Below are 16,448 nucleotides of genomic sequence, written 5' to 3'. Positions count from 1 at the left end.
ACAAATAATAATTTTGCTAAAAAAATACTATTATGCATTATTAAATATCTACAATTCTAGATTATGCTAAAGTAAGAAAAGGTCTAAATTCTGTTTGTTCTGTTGTAGTACTTCCCAAAGAGAGTAAGTTCCAAATTTCTTCCAGGGAAGACTGAGGATTCATATGCCAGATATTGACCTGGATTTGCATATTTTTTAATGTGGGATTTATGTACCTGGGAAAATATGGGTATATGATAGAAAGCCTGACAGACCCTTTAATTATGGTGTCACAATACATTGATATAATTTGTTACCTCAGCTAAGGTGTTTTGCCTCAAGAGGTGGAATACTTTTATGTATGGAAAGGTCACTTTTAATTAATAAGCTGTTTTCCTCATTCAGGGACAATATGAATTGCTTGTAACATTTGTGTGAAATACTTTTCAATATAAAAATAAAACAAATTGAGCTTTATGTCACATTTATCATTCCCCATAACCCATTTAAATGTCAAAAAAATCAGTGCAGACCAAAAGTCTATTTCTAGAAGCCTTAGTAGCCCTATTTATCAGAGTGAAATAAGATATTATCATCCCATTATCCCATCCCATGCCTTCTGCACTTGAAGCCATACCATTTCTTCATTTTCTATAATACAGAAGATAGTTTTTCTATTGTTAAATATTTCTTGTCCAAGCTGTAAGTAGTGAAGAAAGTGCTGAATGTTTCTTACACTATAATATAAATGTATGATATAATATACAATTATTTGCTTGCTTTGTTGTACATATCTCAAATGGAAAAAAAAATAGTGTTTTTCTATCCCTATTTGGAAACAAATATTTTGCAGACTACAATTTATTATAATTTTACCATAAGGATAAAGCTTTCAGTGTATTCAGTACTGATATATTTTGATAAAAATCATGCCATTGTATGGAAACTTACATCCTTCTATATTTTACCATGAAACAATGCCTCATTAAAAAATATAATTATTCAGGTTCTTTTTCTGAGTTTTGTTTCCTAACAAGGAGGGCTCAGTCACATGGCTCTATGGGTGGGTGTCTCTTCCTTCTAATAATTCTAAAATTTCAAATTTGAGTGAGATTGAACAGTGTGAAAGGTTCTAAGTTCATTTAAGATGCATGAAAATAGGCATCAGGATAGAGGAAGAAGATCCCATTAATGCTGATAGAGAGGAAGATGCTTCTGAGGGTTGTGATAAAGAACCTGATGAGGAGTTTAATTCTAGGGAATCCAGCAGGATCTAGAGCTAGAGAATTCCTGTTGAAAGAAGTAGATCCAGCTGAATATCAGACTAATGCATATGAGAGGGCTCAGCTACAGGTCATAAACATGCATGAAACCAGCTGGGTGATTTGATCCTTAGAGAGGCTTTAACAGGTTATGCCATTATTATATCAAAATTCTTATATACACTTTGAAAAGAAAGAGTTAATTTACTGGTGCAGATGTTAAATGGTGAAAAATTTATTTTATGTAGAAATGTGCGGGGAAGTAGCCTTCTACTGGTTTTTATATATTAAATATATTTTGTTTTATGCTAATGGTTTTTTTTTCACTTTTACTGCAACAGGCAGTGCCATGGGAAGCGATGATATCATAGCAGGCAACGTGAGCAAGCACATTGTTCTCCCAGCTGGTTACTGTGGACAGCCCAAAAAAGGACATCTTATATTTGATGCCTGCTTTGAAAGTGGTGAGTATTTTCATCATTATGTTACCCAGTTGTCAATATATTAACATTTTAAACTCCATCACTCATCTTTTTATGAAGTGTCTTAATTACAAAGAAGACTTACATTAAATACTACTTAACAAATTTAGCTGATTCCCTTCAGTCACGTTTGACTTCAAGTCAGTCTTCAAATGTCAAAAAAGTTTTGAGGTTTGCTGTTGCCTACAATAAAAATTTCATCAGGTCCATCTTTAACCACATGTGGACACATAACAGGATTTTATTCTGTCATTATTTATGTATAGTATTTATGTATTTATGATGTTGTATTTAAAATACGCTATTTAAAATTTTAATTTAGAAGTTTACTGGGGCAGTAAACCCAGTAAAGTGCCAAGCCCATCCTTGCATAATTAAAGAATTTTGAAAATCTGTATGTGCTGTCTTTAAATATATTACTTTGGGTTTCCTGTGGCCTGATCCTATATTGCTGAGGCTAATGGAAGTTCTGCCTCTGATGTCAATAGGAGAATTCAACTTTAGGAAGCTACTGCAAAGTGAAACTGTTTTTACAGGAGTTATGGTTAGCACATTAATTTAAAGAGTAATTTTAATTGCTTATATGCATGTGGGCTATGTAGGTAAATATATCCATGAAAATGTAGCATTGTTTAAATTTTTGTGTTACATACATGTGTGCTACCAGATTTTTAGCTTAAATCTATTATTACTGGCTTTCAGACCTACAGAGCACTGTTAAACACCATTTGTAGAAAAGGCATTTGGCAGGATAAACTATAGTTTTCTGCATGGTTTATGTGAGAGGTGATGGTAATGCCAAAACTGCTCCAGTGTCTTGTAAAATGAGCTTTTTATAAAGAGTTACATCCCTAAGGGTAGAATACTGGCTGCCAGTTCCTGGATAAATATTAAATTGAGTTATTTAAATCCTGTGATTACATTATGTAAAAAGTGCAAATGATGCAGTGAATAATAAAGAGTATTTTTTTAAGGTGTGTCTCTGAAGGTTCAGACAATAGTTCTGTAATTTTAAAAATACTTTGACTGCTATTTTATAATACTTATGTGCGGTTTTTGCATTTTTGTATCAGAAAACAGCTTAAGAAATGAATCATGGCCAAGCTGGGAAATTTACTTTATTGTGCTAAATTTCTCTGCAATGAAAAAAGATCAGTAGCAGTCATCAAATTATTTGTGAAGTATTGTGAGTCATTGCATGATGGTTTATTTCCAGTTTTTGAACAATGGAATTAATTATATTTTTAAATTAAAATTTTTATTCCGTTCAAAGGTAATGTTCATACTTTGCATACTTTGGCAATAATAGAATATGATAGAAGCAGGTGCTATTTGAAATACTGTATTTATTTACATTCTAACATGATGAGGCTGTGATGTTGCTTTGTATATTCAGACACTTCCAAAACACAAGTGTGAATGAAATTAATACCTTCATTTACTTTCTCATGATGACAATGTATTAGCAAGAGTGAGAGTAATATTGTGTACACTTCATATGTAGATTCACTTCATCTTTTGTTCTATGTCAGCCAAGTAATTGCTTGGAGTACCTTTACTGGTCAAAGCAAATTAACTGATCTTGGATAACTTATGAAATTGTTGTTAATAATGAAATCTATCCCACCCTGTTGTCCACACAGTAGGATACAACATTCATAAGATTGTTTTGATGCTCATTGAGTACCACCTTAAATATAATATCCTATTGAAATTGCCTTTTTCAAAGAACAGGTGGTAAAACTGACCCCACCTGCAGTACTGCCGCCAGCTCTGGGGTCCCCACAACAAGAAATACAGGAACCTGCTGGAGGGGCCCAGAGGAGGCCACGAAGATGCTGCAGGGGCTGGGGCTCCTTCCCTTTGGACACAGGCTGGGAATACTGGGCTCATCTGGCCTGGAGGAGAGAAAGTTCTGAGGAGACTTTTGTGGCCTCTCAGTATGTAAAGGGGGCCTGTAAAAAAGGTGGAGAAAGACTTTTTACCAAGGTCTGTGGGGACAGGGCAGAGAGAAAGGGGTTTAAACTGAGATTTAGGTTGGCTGTGAGGAAGAAATTGTTTACAATGAGGCTGGTGAAGCGCAGGTTGCCCAGAGAAGCTGTGGCAGCCCCATCCCTGGAAGTGTTCAAGGCCAGGTTGGATGGGGCTCTGAGCACCCTGGGACAGTGGAAGGTGGCTCTGCCCACAGTAGGGGAGGTTGGAACAAAATTGTATTTATGATTCCTTCCAACCCCAGCCAGTCTATGATTCTAAAACAGAAGTTGTGTTAGATGTAATTATATAAGTGGCTTTTCTTTTTTTGGCTGCATTCTCTGCTTTCTTGAAAGGTCTGGTTGATAGAAAGAAAATACCTATTTTTCAATGACTGTTTTATATTGTGGAAATGGAAGTAAACAGATTTCAGAATAGAGAAGGGGTATTAAACTTGTAGAAATCAGGAAAAAATATTAATACATGGAGAAGAAATGCTATTTAATGTGGTTTCATTTTTGTAATTGCTATCATTATTGTATTAAATAACATTGAAAAGTATGAATTTGTTTGAGACAGAGGTGTGTTTTTATGTAGTGTGAAAACCAATGTCCAGCTTGCTGTTTTGAAGTGCCATGCTTTCAAAAATTCATAAAAAATAGAATTGGGCACTGAGATTTCTTTTTAGTCCATTCTGTTGTTGAGAGGCAAAATAAACTATTTTTGCCATTTCTGACAGATATTTATCTTTTTCAGAGACTTTCAGTGAGTTTCAATGAGAAAGCAGCAATCCATTCTAACACTGCAATTTGCTCAGTATAAGAAACATTTTCTTTCTATGTAGAAATGTTCTTACAAAAAAGGCATTAATTCTTGTCCAGTCCTATAGGCACAGAAAGCAGATTATTCCTTTTTTCTTTGACTTAATGGAAAGCTGCTATCATATCTTTCCTTGGCCTTTCCCTCCTCAGGTTAAATAACTGCTATTTTTTTCAATGGTTCCTTAGTGCTCACATTTTCCGAATTTTCTCTCATTCTTTATTTCCTTTGGCCTATCTCCAGCTGTTTTTATTTCCTCTGGCCTATCTCCAGCTGTTTTCTGCCTTTCTTGATTGGCAGTGGTCCAAGGTGAGCATGATACTCAGATAAGCTGGTGCCAATCCTATGTAGAGTTTATTACATGACATGCCTTGCAATCTATTTACTTCTGCTATGTGACAGTCCAATCTTTTTCACAATAGCATGGTACTGTTGACTTCTATAAAACTTGTGAACCCTTATACTGTCCAGGTCCTTTTCTGAAGGAGCTAAACCAGTGCAGCTGGTGCCTTGCACTTTACTTACCCTTAATGAATCTATTACTAGGGAAAAAAATCATTGCTGTGAAATAAATGCAATTACTGCAAATGAAGAAAGGTGCCTCAGCCCTTTATCATATTAATAACTGACAGAGGAGTAAAGAAGATGGAGAATTATCAACTTGCAAGTATGTGAGGAATTTGTGTTTCCCATAGTTCAAGTTCCCATAGTTAATGTTCTGCCTGTAATCTTCCTTGTTATCTTTATTATTATTTAAGAATCTATACAGCCAAAAGAAACTTTTTTACATTGATTTATCATTAGCATGAAAGAAACTGATAAAAATTCAGATTTCTTGCATAGCACACCATACTTTTTAGATAATTTCAGTTTTCACAAGAAACATGAGTTAGTTTCAGGGAAAGATGGAAGCACAGCTACCTATGCATAGTACATATTTAAAGGAAATAAATGCCACATCTAAAATGTCTACATTTTGTCAGTTGTAATTCTGTTTCCTAATATTCATTAATGCATTAAATTATTAACACAGTTTCAGTTTAGCAGCAATGCACAACTGTACAAATGTTTACCTCTCATCCCACCCACTGTTCTGTCAAAATGGGAATTTTGCACATTATAGTGCTCTGGGTAAAAGGATGTATTGATTTCTGCCATGCAAAGAAGTCCTTCCTGATTAAAGAGGGCCCAGATTTTGATATGAACGTGTCCTTCAGGGAATCTGGCATTTCATACTCAAGGTGAGTTGGTATTTCAGACATTTTATCTAAAGGACTTCAAAGTCTAGTTTAGCCAGCTGCCCCTACTGTCTTGTGTTGCCTTCGTGCTTGTGATTTCTGATGGCATCCATTAAGTCAGCAGCCTATTCTGTATTGTGGCTAAGACCTGTTTTATCTGCTTAGTCATTTTAACTGTAAGAGATGTTTTTGGAGATGATACCTCCAGTGCTGGCAGCCACTTGTTTTTCTGGGAGCTTACATATCTGCAATAGCTTTGCTTCTGCACGAGGTCACAAATTTTTAGTGAATTTAACATGATGCATGAGAAGCTTTTTCTATTTATTTTTCAAAGTGAACAAAGAAAACATAAACTGAATTACTCAGCTCTTAAAAAGCCCCACCTTTCTTCTCATTGTGCCAAGGCTGTTTGCAGGGTGTAGCCACCAGTTGCCTTCCTGGCTCCATCACAGAGTGATTCTGAGGTGGGCTCTGGTTGTTCTCCAGCTTTTGCCTCCCTGGGATCTCCATGGAGAGAACTGGCAGATGAAAAACTTGGGCTGACACTGCCAGGGGTGGCTTTGCTGCAGAAGAATGCTGGGGAGGTTCAAATGTTCCTTTTGCCTGGTGTCACTGGGCTGCAGTCCCCAGGGATGGGTTGGTTGGTGGCTCTGGCATGCTTGGGGCTGCACCCCAGTCCTGCCTGGCCTGGGATGGACAGGGAATATGGCAGGGAGCTGGAGTCAGGCTGCAGACTCTGATGTGTTGTGAGCATGGTTAAAAACCCCAAGCTCAACAGTTTCTGCTGCTTGTGGCTCAAATTGCTTGTTTTATAATTACTTTTGAGAATTGAAGGAGCAGTGTTGGCTCACAGAGGTTTGTAAATCTCAGCATTTACACTGTTAAATACAGGGGCTTTTAATAAGCCTTTGAAAATATATATTTTGGCTTGTTAATCAAATATAATGCTGTTTAACTGTTAAAAAATACTGTGTTTCTTGAAATTAGAAATGAAGCTGCTGTCTGCTTTTATTCTCATTTCAACCAAAAAGTGGAACTCCGCCAAGAGTCATTAAATCTTCTATCCTTTGGATGAATTCTTATTTTTTTTATGAAAAAATGTTATGATTGGGTAATTTCTGTATTGTGGTTTATGTTCAAAAGATTGTAATTAAAGTTTTGTAAAATTTTAGATTCAATCTCAATTACTGTAAGCCTCAAATTATGTTAACTGCTGTACCACCACCTTGCAATGAAAACGATTCACAAACATTAGTTTGTCGTTTCCTGCAGCAGGTTTGTAAAATATTTTGCATTAGAAACCTGATAAAAAATTCAGGGCTGACAGATTGCAAATGATATTAATCAGTTGGAAAAAGTTAAAACTTACAATGTATTAAGAGATCTCATATGACTGAGAAGTACCCTTGTATCATTTTTGTTAAGGTTTTAAATATCCTCCTATATTTCAAAAATAGGATAATGTACTTATAAAACACTTTGCACAACACTCAAAATTGCAATAAGTGATTGTAATTCCGCTGATCTCATTGTAACCACTTAGAGGCGTGAAATAGGCCATTGAGCTTTACCATGAAAGATATCTTCTGAACAAAAGCACAGATAATATAGGATGGATTGCCCTTTGGGGCTGCTTCTGTCCCAGTTGTTAAGACTTGACATGTAACTTTAGAGAGCTAAAATTAGGGGTGATTATTCTTAGATGTGATTAGTGAAATATCGTAAAATTTGATTTGCAAAGCATTTTCTGAAATTGACATTTTTGTTTGTAAAAATTTAAAAATGAAAACTAAGACAACACAGATGATGATACTGTTAAGTGTCATGCTCAAAGAAGAACTGAAATCCAACCTAGGAAATAGTTGTGTTTTTGCCATCTAACATAGAATTGTAATGTACTTGCAAAATTATTAAACAATCTGACTCTCTGTGTGTTTGTGTTTAAATGAACAGAAAAACCCTTCTTCCCCCTGATTTCAGTAGCACTGTGATGATATCCTAGAAGAGGAATAAAGCAATACAGGCAAGTGTCATAAAGGCACATCAGTAGAAATAGAAAGTGCAAAAGCTGTGTAAGGATACTTTCTTCCAATGCAAACACTTTTAGTAGTAGGCTAAACTGTGTTTTGGAGCAAAAAATAGTTGATATTCCAAATTTCCTGTATTATAATCTCTCATGTATATCTAGAATCACTAAGTCAGGTGGAACTGTTTTGTCTTTCTCTTCTACAGGGATGCTCATCTGTAAAGTAGAAACAAAGGAATGAAAGTCTCTGTGTTATTTCAGTAATGATGTCTGTTTTCAGCCTGCTTTTGGGGCTTCAAGGTGTGTCTGATTAATGAAACATTTTAGTTATTTCCTTATTTTTTGACAGTAATTTATGTCACATTTCAAAGGAAGGCATGAAGTGGTTATTTCTGCCAGTAGGGATAATTTAGCAAATGTTTCCCATTTCTGAACATGTCTGTTCCCTGTTCAGAGCAGTTTTACTCTAGCAGAGTATCAATACCTTTGGACTACTGCAAGTTAAAAGTCAGAAAAATAGTAGAGCAAAAGATTGATTTTAATTTTTTGTGTGTTTTAATGATGACACTAGGCATAGATTAATGGATGTAGCATGCACAGAGTGCTATCAGTTAACATATATGACATTACTCAGATGTCTCAAACTCCGGAAAAAGCACGTGAATGATTTATGGAATTGATATTAATCTCTTTCCAGTAAATGCATTACTAAAGTTACATGGGAAATTGATGTTACTGCTGTAATGCCAAATTAATTTCTTTCTTGCTAGGTCAGCATTGCAAATGGAACTAAATATTAACCTTTTAAATATCTAAACAGATATAGTATGGAAGGCATTTTTACAAATGGAGAGTGCTTGATGTCAATGTGATGCCAGCCAACACATATGGCATTAGTCAGATAGCATAACTTGTGGAAAATAGATATTGATGACCTATGGAACTAAAGAAAATGCAGGATGTATTACTGTAACAAGAAGAGTAAAGAATTAGGATGATAATTGCAGTTGTTGTGACAATTATGATTTTTACAGTCAGTTTACCATCTGATTCTCACACTACCTTCTTCAGGACCAATCCTCTCCTCCCTCTTCCCATGTGTTTGTATCTCCTCAGCTGGTATGAAGGCACATGTGTTGATTTGCTCTTTGACTGACCTGAAAGGGACCAGAATAGGCAACTGGAAACAAAAGCAGAAATGTCTGTGATCAGATATTGTAAGCTCACAGCAGATTTACAACAGTCTCAGTATCAGAAACAACTAAATACAGTATGGATCCCTAGTCTGGAAAAAAGGCAACTGAGAAGTAATATAATAAAGGTCTGTAAAATTCTGATTTGTAGTTAAAATATCAGTGTTTCCCTGTCTGTTCTCTTTGTACAAAAAATTAAGGGCCATCAAATGAAACTAGCAGTTAATATGTTGAAAGCAAACAGAGGAGAATGATTCCTTACATGTTGTTTAATTAAACTGTGGAACTTCTTCCTGCAGAACATTGTGGATGCTAAAACTTGACATGTGTCATGCTTTCAATAAAAAAACCAACTGATGAGCCCAGGAAAGAAAGATCAGTTAAGAGCTACTAAACACTGACACCATTTCTGGCTCAGAAGGTTCATAAACTGTGCCTTGTAAATTAGGGAATTATACTGGGAGGTGTCTTCCAATGGTTGTTGTTTTTCTTATGCTCCTCTATAGGGATCCATTTCTGGCAGTTACTGAGCTGGACCTTGATCTCACCTGATAGAAACATCTGATTAAATGGTTAATCACTGTTAGTACATTTAATAATGTTGTGTTATTTTGTAAAAAAAGATTTGAGGTTATAGTTGCAAGCCAAAATTAACGTCATGCAAAACCTTGATCAAATAATAGGAAGGAAAATCTTACAGTTCTTGTTTCTATTCAAACTGTTTTCTAAGGAGGACAGTGGCTGAAGGTGGTCCAGCAACAGACCTGATGCAGATCTATTCTTAAGATTTTGCACATTTCTGATACTAGATTTCCATCAGATTTAAAAGTTTTCATGGGATTTTTGTAAGCTTCTTCTGTGACAGAGAAGGAATTAAAAAAAACCCTCAACAACAAAGATACTTTATATAAAGATGGCTAAGTATTTTTTGAAAATAAGCAAAAGTATTTTCCTACATATCAGGTTCTGAGATAAATTTTCTAGTTTTCATTTTTCTGGCTCTGTTCAAAAATTTCCATCTGGAAAAATGATAGAGGGAAATACAAGAAAGAATAGCAATGTCCCTGCCAGTGTGAAGGAACATTACATTACACTGAACAAATATCCTTATCTGAATGTACAATCACTGAAATAAATGCAGCTGTGTTTATTTCAGCATAATCAGATATATTTGAATATAAAATCATTGACATAAATGCAGCTGTGTTTATTTCAAACTGCACATGTTAATATGAACATGAATGTGACATCAGGAATCAGGAATGTATAGAGGTGTGTATATATAGTGACACAATGGAAGCCTGGGGCAGTTAAAAGTGTGAAGGAAAAATGTCTAGATGAGTTTGTGCTGTACCTAAAGATTTTTTAACACCATTGGAAGTCACTAATGAGGAGATGCAAAATTCTTCTCATATACAATCCCTGGATTTGAATAAATCTGTGGTTACTCTATAGAATAACAGGTGACCTCTGCCTCAGTTACTGACTAAGGAAATAATTGCTTTGAATAATTGCTTCTTAAAATAGAGAATCGTGTTAGTTTTGAGTGATTGGTAGGTCCAGGTCAATCTCTTCTGATGGGTGCAATGCAGACCTTAACTGTACCTCTAGGTTTTTATCCGATTTTGAGCCTTTAAAAGAGCTGTCAGCCACCCTTCCCAAATTTCATCTTGCTGGGTTCTAAAACCCAGGGAAAATACAATGTAGTGCAGAGCCAGTGGAAAAATTCTGGAGTTGTTTATTTTGCCAGGAATGCTGCTCCTTGCTATTTCCTGAAAGTAGTAAAGTACTCTGCCTTCACTGTCCTGTTTATATGCTTAACCTCTGTCTTTTGAAATCAGAGCCCTTCAGAACTAGAAGAAGTTGAAGTGTTCTTTACTCTGCTTATGCAGATGGTGCTATATAGACTATTACAAGGAGTGGCTGTACTCAGAATAAAAGGGAGAGTAGCATCAGAACAGTAAATATTTGGGAGCTAAGAGGTATTGGAAAGGCTTTATTTTCATCTTGGGAGAACATTGAAATAGTCTGCTTGACTAAATAGTGGTATTTTGTTCAGTTAGTTCAGTAACCTGTAATATTATCCCTGTTTTGCAGAAGACAGGAACACAAAAGCCCTGGTTCTTGTCTGCCTAGTGCCTTTTGTAGTGAATTTCAGCTGTGTGAAATGAATGCAAAATGGCTGAGAAACGTTGAGAGTGCTTTGCATCAGATCTATGTGAGCCAAATTCAGACTGAAATGTAGGAAATTTCATATCTTGTACTATGTCTACTAGATTTGATCAAACAGGGATGCTATAAAGAATAGGGGAACAGAAGGAAGGGGACTAAAGCAGAGAAGAACCATTGGAAATGTTCATGTGAGCCCCTGCCCTGGAAGGGCTCCTGCCATGGGCACAGCGGTGCTGAGCTGCTGCTTCTCTGCCACTGTGTGACCCAACATGTGGTGCTGCTCTTGGCTCAGGACAGGGCTCAGGTGGCACCAGCTGGGAGAACAATGATCCCTGTACTTCTTTCTCAGCCCCAGATACAGGAATACCTTTCACAGAATCCCAGGATGGCGGGAAGGGACCACAGTGGGTCACCTTGTCCCACCTTCCTGCTCAAGCACATGGCACAGGGTTGTGTGCACACAGTTCTGGAATATTTCCAGTGAGGGAGATTCCACACCCTGTCTGGGCATCCTTTTCCAGTGCTCAGTCACTGCACAGGAAAATTCTTCCTCATGTCCAGGTGCAATTTCCTGCGCATCAGTTTCTGCCTGATCCTCTTGTGTCATTGCTGGGCACCACTGAGCCGAGCCTGGTCCTTGCTCTGATCCCTCCCTGCAGACACTGACAGACAGATGAGGGCCCCTCTCAGTTATGTCTTGCCAGGGTTGAACAGGCCCAGCCCCCTCAACCCTTTCTCATTAATCCTACCCTTTGTGTGGTCATGTTTGATTTTTTTCCCAGTGGGCTGAAGACACTGGCACAGGGTGCCCAGAGGGGCTGTGGAGTCTCCATCCACAGAGGCATTCAAAACCTGAGCAGATGCAGTTCAGGGCAGCCTCCTCATGCTGACCCTCTTGTAGGACTAGGCCATCTCCAGAAATCCCTAAGAGATCACTTACAATATTAACACTTCTCTTTTTTTTTGCCCTGAAATTACAATACACTTCAGATAGATTCTGTTCTTGTTCTTTAAATCACTTAAAAATTCTCAACTGCCTGCTGTTCCAAAGTTAACAAGCCAAATTAAGATCTTTGCTTGTTTGAGCTGCCACTCTAATGCAAGAAGAGACAAAACGCTGTGAAATAAACAGTGGTCTGTACTTTTGAAAGAATACTGGCTGGAAAACATACTTCAGAAGAGGTGTTTCATAAACAAAAAGTGTTTTTTATTCTTGGATGGATACTATCTGATTTCAGGAGAAACTATTTTGGAATTTTTTGCTCAGCCTAACAGAATTTGGATACAAGTTATTAGGTGGGAAGCACATTGTTTTGGATACATGCAGAGCTTCATTTTGCATTTATCGATGCTATTTAGTAACCTAATTGCCTTCTAGGTTCAGCCTTTAGCATGCTAATTTTGATTTAGTGTTTGTATTTCTGAAAACAAACTGGGAACAAACCATAAATTATCACTGTGTGTTCTTTAGACAGCTACCGGAATTCCAGTATCTACTACAATAACATAATGTGAAGGTAAATTACCATAATATATTAAGGGTTATTATTATGTTCTAACAGTTTCTGGTGGAATCACATCTCTTTTTTCTCATCTGAAACTGTAGCTTTTTCATAAGAAGAATAATTTATTCTGTTTAAAAAAAAAATTGGTTTGAATGTTTATTGTTGCTACTGTATTATGTTATGAATAATTCATTTTAGTAGCCTTTTTTAGGATTGTAAGTGAATGTCATATTTCTGATGTGAAAAACTTTTAAGCCTTTATCATGAATGCAATATAGAATATGGAGAGCTAAGGAATAATACATCTAGGGTTTTTTCCTTTTCCTTTTAGCAGTTTGGTGGTCAGCTTAAGAAATTATGTTCACAGTGAGTTTTTTGAATGATTGACTAAGAATTCTTTTTGACACTTCTGTTCCTTTTTGGTCTTTCTTCTCACTTGCAGTTTTTATTATATTAGGATCCAATTATATAGACTTCACTTATATATTTCATATGATGTTAACTTGTATAATGAAACACCTTCAATGCAACCTAAAACTGCCCAGGTACCTGCGCTGGGCTGATGGTCTCTTGTGTAGGTACAGTTAAATCAGATTGTTTAGCAGTGTTAGCACAGCCCAAAATGTCTTTAGATTGGAGGGTGAGTTCACTCTGGAATTTTGTGCTGTTACAGATCCATTGCTGTCAGAACATCAGAGCTTTGTGCCTGAGCTCACTGGGGTGATGGATGGTAGCTGTGCTCCTTACTAAAAGTAAAGTTAGGAGGAGGAATGGGGCAGCAATGTTATAATTAATTTATGCTTTTGTCTGAGAAATAAAAGCTGATAGCAAGTTGGAACTTGACTTCTGGTTATTACTGTGTGTATTTCAGTGGCCCTTCTGTTTCAGTAGCTTCAGGGCAATTCTCACTCATCTCAGACACTTCTCATCCTCTTACTTGATTATCTCTATGTTGTCCTGCCTGTTAGTTCTCTTTACTCTCTGCATTTGTGTAAATGTTATTGCTGAAGTATCTTCTTTTGTATGTTGAGAGAATGTTGAGCCTCACTCCTGGAGCCTGTACATTAACTGCTGTATCAAATTAAATCTTGCTGTTGTCACATCTAGGACTCCATGTTATTGGTCTGCCATTAGCATTTGTTTTGTTTTTTATTATTCCCATCTGTGTGCTCTTCTTTATCCTTTTGGATTTAGTGATCAATTTATTTCCTTCCCTCATATTTGCATTTCATTTTCATCAGTAAACATTTTATCCATTTTATTTTAGTCAAGGTTTCCCATTTTTACAATTTCCTCTACCAGTATCCCTCCTTGAAAGATTTTTGTAAATCTGCCTTTCCAAAATGCTTCCTATTTTTTTTCTTCTTAAATGTCTTAATTTATATTTATACATATTTAACATTCAAAAGAACTGGGATCCAGAGCTATTGTCCTGATGTTTGTCCTTATTCAGTCTGCATGCTCTTTTGGACATGAAATGTTTCTTGCCCAAAACTCCAACTTAAGCTGTGCACTCTAAATATTTTCTCTAGCATGGGGGATCTATGTTGACAGATAGCAAATCTTCAGTGCCTGGTCCAGGGCAGAAATCAGAGGAAAAATTTCTGCATAACTAGTTGCTGTTGGTTTTGGGTCAGGCCATAAGCTTGTGAAACTTTCTATGAATAAGTAGTCATGTGGCAAGGGGGCAAATGCTCTGTCACTCAATTGGCCACAGATCAGTGAGCGTGGATGCCAAAGGAGTCAGAAGTGATTAGATGGCAGGAAAAAGAGAACATTCTCAGTGATTATGAGGAGTTCAATTAAAAGTGTCTGTCCCATGTATCTGCAGTGTCACAGTGACATCTAGATACTTCTTAGGATGTGAATACGTGATTTTATTTTCTGTTTAGAATGTTAGCCTAGTTAATAACTTTTGCTTATACTTATAGTCCTTTACAACAAGAGATCACTGTGTGCTCTTCAAGGTACTTTTGTTTTCATTTTATAGTTCCAGAAAGCCAAGGCTCCCAGAAGTTTAGAGCTTCAGTGTTACATGGTAGAATCACCATTTGAAGCATTTTGACATTACCTTCTTTGAAGCACACTAATTTCATTTAAGCTCACACCTTTGATTACTCTTTAAAACTGAACAAAGTATGTGTCATCCTGAATCACGGTGGCTAAGATGGACTTTCCTTTGTAGGGATGCTATTTTATAATAGTCTGCCATGCTTCAACAGGTATCAGGAATAATAGATACTATTTCAGATAGAATGTAACAATAACTGATATTATTTCAGCAGCACGGGGAAACTTAAATTCTGTTGGAAAAATTGTGTTAGGTTATCTTCTCTGAGTCAGACTAATGAAGAATGAATCAGCTGAGTAAAGAAAGAGGAGGGAGAACAAGCATTATCTTTTGCAACCTATTCAGTTTTGGCTGATTTAACCTAGATGAGGAGAAAAGCAATATTGTGTTCTTTGACAGTTCTGTAACAAGCTTTGCTAACTGATAATAATAACTGGAAGACATATGTTAAATTGTTGGTTCTTCTGAGAAAGGAAGAATGCTGAAATCAGAAAGTTGTATTATTGTAATTTGATAATTGTGATTTGGTCTTCTTTATCTACATGACTTCATAGTAAGAGCAAATATAAGCTACTATATTCTAACAACATAAAATTCTACAGGGTATGAAGTAGAAAATGTGGAGAAAATTCAGTTTTGGCTAATTAATATGCAATCCAATGTCATTTTACTGTGGATCTTACATTGAAAAGGTAATGTTTGTGAATTATTTCCCATCTTGCAGAAGGATTTCAACACCAAGAAAATCTAACCAAATTAAATAAACTTGTTTATTAATAGTATTCTTAATTAACCTGTCTAGTTCTATAAAATTATCTTGCCCTCTAAAAATTGTTAGCCAGTCATTCCTCCATGACTATTGTTGTTTGGTGGATGATACTGGAGGAATGTCCCGGTGTGGTTTTGGTGTCAGATGCCTTGCAGAGGAAGGTGGGGGCTCAGTTCAGTGTGAGAGCAGTGGGCAGTGTCACTGCCCCTGGTGTGACACTCACAGGTGGGGCCACCTTGGACCACGCCCTTGCCATGCAGCGTGCTCAGGGTGGATCTGGGGCCATGGGTTCATTCCAGGCTGTTCTAGGCCTTGATGAGCAGGAAAATGCAGCAGCAAATGCAAAAATAATGAGAGAAAGGGGAAGAAAGACACAAATATCCATGTGACCCTGGAATACCTTGTTCTGTACACTGAGGGCAAATCCCTCAATGTCTATAGAACTGATTTTTGCAGGTTAAATTTTATATGAGCTTAAAAAAATCACTTTGCTAACAACAAAAAATTATGGGTTTTTTTTAATGAAAATATAGCTGCTAGGCCCTGATATCCCCTATTTATATACTTATTAGTAAAAGAGTTTATAAATTGAAATATACAACACCTCTGCCATCCTAGTAATTGTAATAAGCTGCCCAGCTGTTCAGAATTGGAAGTCTTTTAGAATCTGATTAATTCCCAAAGTATAAACTGTTTCCATCTTTAGAAGGGGCAGTGGGACTGCCATGTTTCCTGTGAGTCTGGGATGTTCTAAAGCCAGAGGTGCCTCTGTTGCTGACTGCCTTCACATCAGCAGTGTGACAGAAAGTCATCTCTCAGTTACAGAGATGATGTTTTCCTGTCAGTGTGGTAAAAATATGATCATGAACAGACAGACTTTAAAAGTTCCTGGTTTTGAAGACTGGCTTTTGAAATAGCAGGTCTATTTGGCTAAAGTTAGTGACATTTGTTAACTTCTTTA

General features: G+C 36.6%; 1 protein-coding gene across 3 annotated transcripts in view; it reads left to right on the top strand.

Moving 5' to 3' along the window:
- The window catches only part of LOC118689748 (BEN domain-containing protein 5), an 884,006-nt gene that overhangs the window by 15,924 nt on the left and 851,634 nt on the right, over positions 1–16,448 (top strand). For all 3 annotated transcript variants that reach the window (XM_036388182.1, XM_036388181.1, XM_036388180.1), the window contains exon 2: positions 1,583–1,705. In XM_036388182.1, coding sequence (XP_036244075.1) covers positions 1,583–1,705 — 123 coding nt within the window. The remainder of the gene's footprint in view (positions 1–1,582; positions 1,706–16,448) is intronic.

The sequence above is a fragment of the Molothrus ater genome, chromosome 9 (genome assembly GCF_012460135.2).
Source record: "Molothrus ater isolate BHLD 08-10-18 breed brown headed cowbird chromosome 9, BPBGC_Mater_1.1, whole genome shotgun sequence".
Classification (NCBI taxonomy): Eukaryota; Metazoa; Chordata; class Aves; order Passeriformes; family Icteridae; genus Molothrus; species Molothrus ater.
The sequence above is the reverse complement of the archived record's forward strand: the minus strand, read 5'-3'. Positions and strand labels throughout refer to the sequence as shown.